General features: G+C 38.5%; 1 protein-coding gene across 5 annotated transcripts in view; it reads left to right on the top strand.

Annotated features, from left to right (window-relative positions):
• Bdp1 (B double prime 1, subunit of RNA polymerase III transcription initiation factor IIIB) overlaps positions 1-2,762 on the top strand; it is a 90,172-nt gene that overhangs the window by 75,079 nt on the left and 12,331 nt on the right. For all 5 annotated transcript variants that reach the window (XM_031360709.1, XM_031360706.1, XM_031360708.1 and 2 more), the window contains exon 35: positions 1,981-2,188. In XM_031360709.1, coding sequence (XP_031216569.1) covers positions 1,981-2,188 — 208 coding nt within the window. The remainder of the gene's footprint in view (positions 1-1,980; positions 2,189-2,762) is intronic.

The following is a 2,762-nucleotide window of genomic DNA, read 5'->3' as shown; positions in this document are numbered from 1 at the left end:
TTTTTTTTTTTTTAAATATTCTCTTGCTTTGGTTTTAGCATATCATATACACCAGAAATTTGTGTATTTCTTCTAGAGGTTGCAGTTTATTGGCATATAGTTTTCCAAATATTCCTAAATGATCCTTTTAATTTCAGTGGTATTGTAATAGCCCTCTTTTAGCATTTTGGGGACAGATTTTCTCTTTTCTCTGGCTAAGCGTCTGCTTTATTTCATTGATCTTTTCTTTCATGTTCCATCTTTCATTTCTGGATTCAGTTACTGCCTTCCTAAAGCCTTACTTGCACACTATAATTTGATGGGTTTGTTTGTTTGTTGGTTGGTGTGTGTGTGTGTGTGTGTGTGTGTGTGTAGGCCAGAATGCAACTTTGCTTTTAAGACAGTCTGTCACTGGCCTGGACTTCACCAAATAGGCCAGTCTTGTTGGTCAGCAAGCCCCAGCAATCAGCCTTTGTCCACTTCTCTAACCCTGGGAATACATGCCACCATGCCCAGCCTTTTTTATATGAATTCCTATCATTGACTTCATGTTTTCAGGGCAACTACTTTGCTGGTTGTGCTATGCCTCCAGCCTTATTATTCTTTTAATGTTAATTTAGCTGTCTTAGCTATAAACTTTCTACTAGGTATAGCTTTTCCTATGGAGGAACTGGAATCACAGGTGCTTGTGAACTACCATGCTAGAAACTAAACCCAGTCTTCAAGAACAAGTATTCTCGATTTCTTTCTCTTTCTTTCTCCTCCCCCTTCGTTCTTTTTTTTTTTTTTTTTTTTAATTTTAGACAGAGTCTCCCTATGTACTCTTGGCAGTCTTGGAATTCTCTATGTAGTTCAGTCTAGCCTCAAACTCACCAGAGATGCTTCATCTGCCTCTGCCTATGAGTGTTGCTATTAAAGGAGTGCATTGTTCTATCCAGCTAAGAAACAAGTACTCTTAACTGCCGAGCCATCTCTTCATCCCTTTATTCTGTATGTTTTCAGATACGAATCTCGCTGATTTAGTTAGACTGACACGCCAGTGTCTCACTGCTCCTTCCCTCCACAAGAATCAAAGCTCTAAAGTCAGACTAGATATCTCTCCCCAGACCCTCATTCTTTGTGGTGGGCACTTTGCTGAGTAAGCCATCTCCAAAATTCCTTGATTCTAGGACATTTTTATTTTCCCTTCTGATTTCTTTAGTCAGATCTTCTTGCAGGTGTATTTCTAAATTTCCATGTGTACATCCATTTGATCGTAGTGCAACAAAATTTCCAAGAGGGTGTTTTGTCTGTCTGGGTGATCTGTATTGTTAAGGGTTGGGTATGGAAAGACACTATTGCTGTATCAGGGCCTATCTTTCCCTTACCTCAGTGTTACTGTTTTATACAAGTGAGTACTATGACAGTCTCTGACATAGTTGCTGATTGTTGTGGAGATCTTACTTAGTTAATTATGTGGTAACTTAGAGCAGACAATATGCTTTTATAGTTGATGAAGATCTCATTTAAATGTGTATACTTGAGACATGTATGATAGCATATGCCTTTCTTTAATCCTAGCGCACAGGAGGCAGAGGCCAGACTGGTCTATTTATAGTTTCAGGACATCCAGAGCTACATGAAAAAGATCCTGTCTCAAAACTAGGAAAAGCCAAAACCAACCAACCAAACAATCAAAAAACAACCTAAAAGTTTATCTGCCATACAGTTCTGTGTTGTTGCTTTTGAGACATGAGCTAATGTACTACTTTTCATCATGTGACACTAATTTGATATGTTATTATAGCATTAAAGCTTTATAAACAAGGAAAATGCTTTGTGCAATCTTTAAACTCAATCCAGTGTTGTTGGATTTAAGTTGTGAGCCTTTAAGTGTGAATGCATACCCCAAACTATTTACCAGCTTGTATTTCTGGTACTCATGAGGACTCTCAGAGGAACAGTGACTTCATTAAGCAGGTTCTAATTCACTGATTTTGCATGCATTTGTTTTCTGTGCAGTGGGAGTTTACAAGCCTCTTCAGTTGTTCAAGATGCTACATGCTTATCTCCTAGAAGTGGCGATTCTGAAAAGTCTCAGGCTAATTTGCATCTTACATCCAAATCTAGGAAGAGATTTTATTGCAGTCCTGAAGAAAGTATTCATGTTTCTCCTGCCAAAAAGTCCTCACTTGCTCCAGGAATTGATTATCAAGTGTGTGCCTCTGAGGTAAGATTAGATTACTAACTAAGTTCCTTGGCCACACTGCCAAGGATATATTTCTATTGTTTCCATGTATCTCTAAACCTTTACACATACATACATACATACATACATACACACACACACATACATACATACATACATATACACACACATATACATACATACATACATACATACACACACATACATACATACATACATACATACATACATACATACTGGTGTATAGACATGAAAAAGTATTTCTGACACTTACCATCATATATAATCCAGGTCAAGGTAGTTTGAGATGATCATCTTTAACCAGTTCAAAGAAGTAATTGGACATTAATCAGGAAACCTACAGTGGCTGAAAATAAAGCTAATAGCTTCCTGATAGTCTAGATCTTACACTGTGCCACCTGCCTAGCAACTGTGGTCTGTAGAGTAACAACTTCAGGGCTCTGAGTGAACTTTCTAATGTGTGAAAGTAATAGTAATATTCCCCTCCTCATCATGCATTAGCACTTTCTCCCTCCCCCTCCCTCCCTCCCTCTCTCCTTCCCTCCCTCCCTCCCTCCCTCCCTCCTTCTTTCCC

Source organism: Mastomys coucha, unplaced genomic scaffold (assembly GCF_008632895.1).
Source record: "Mastomys coucha isolate ucsf_1 unplaced genomic scaffold, UCSF_Mcou_1 pScaffold8, whole genome shotgun sequence".
In the NCBI taxonomy this organism is placed as follows: Eukaryota; Metazoa; Chordata; class Mammalia; order Rodentia; family Muridae; genus Mastomys; species Mastomys coucha.
The sequence above is the reverse complement of the archived record's forward strand: the minus strand, read 5'-3'. Positions and strand labels throughout refer to the sequence as shown.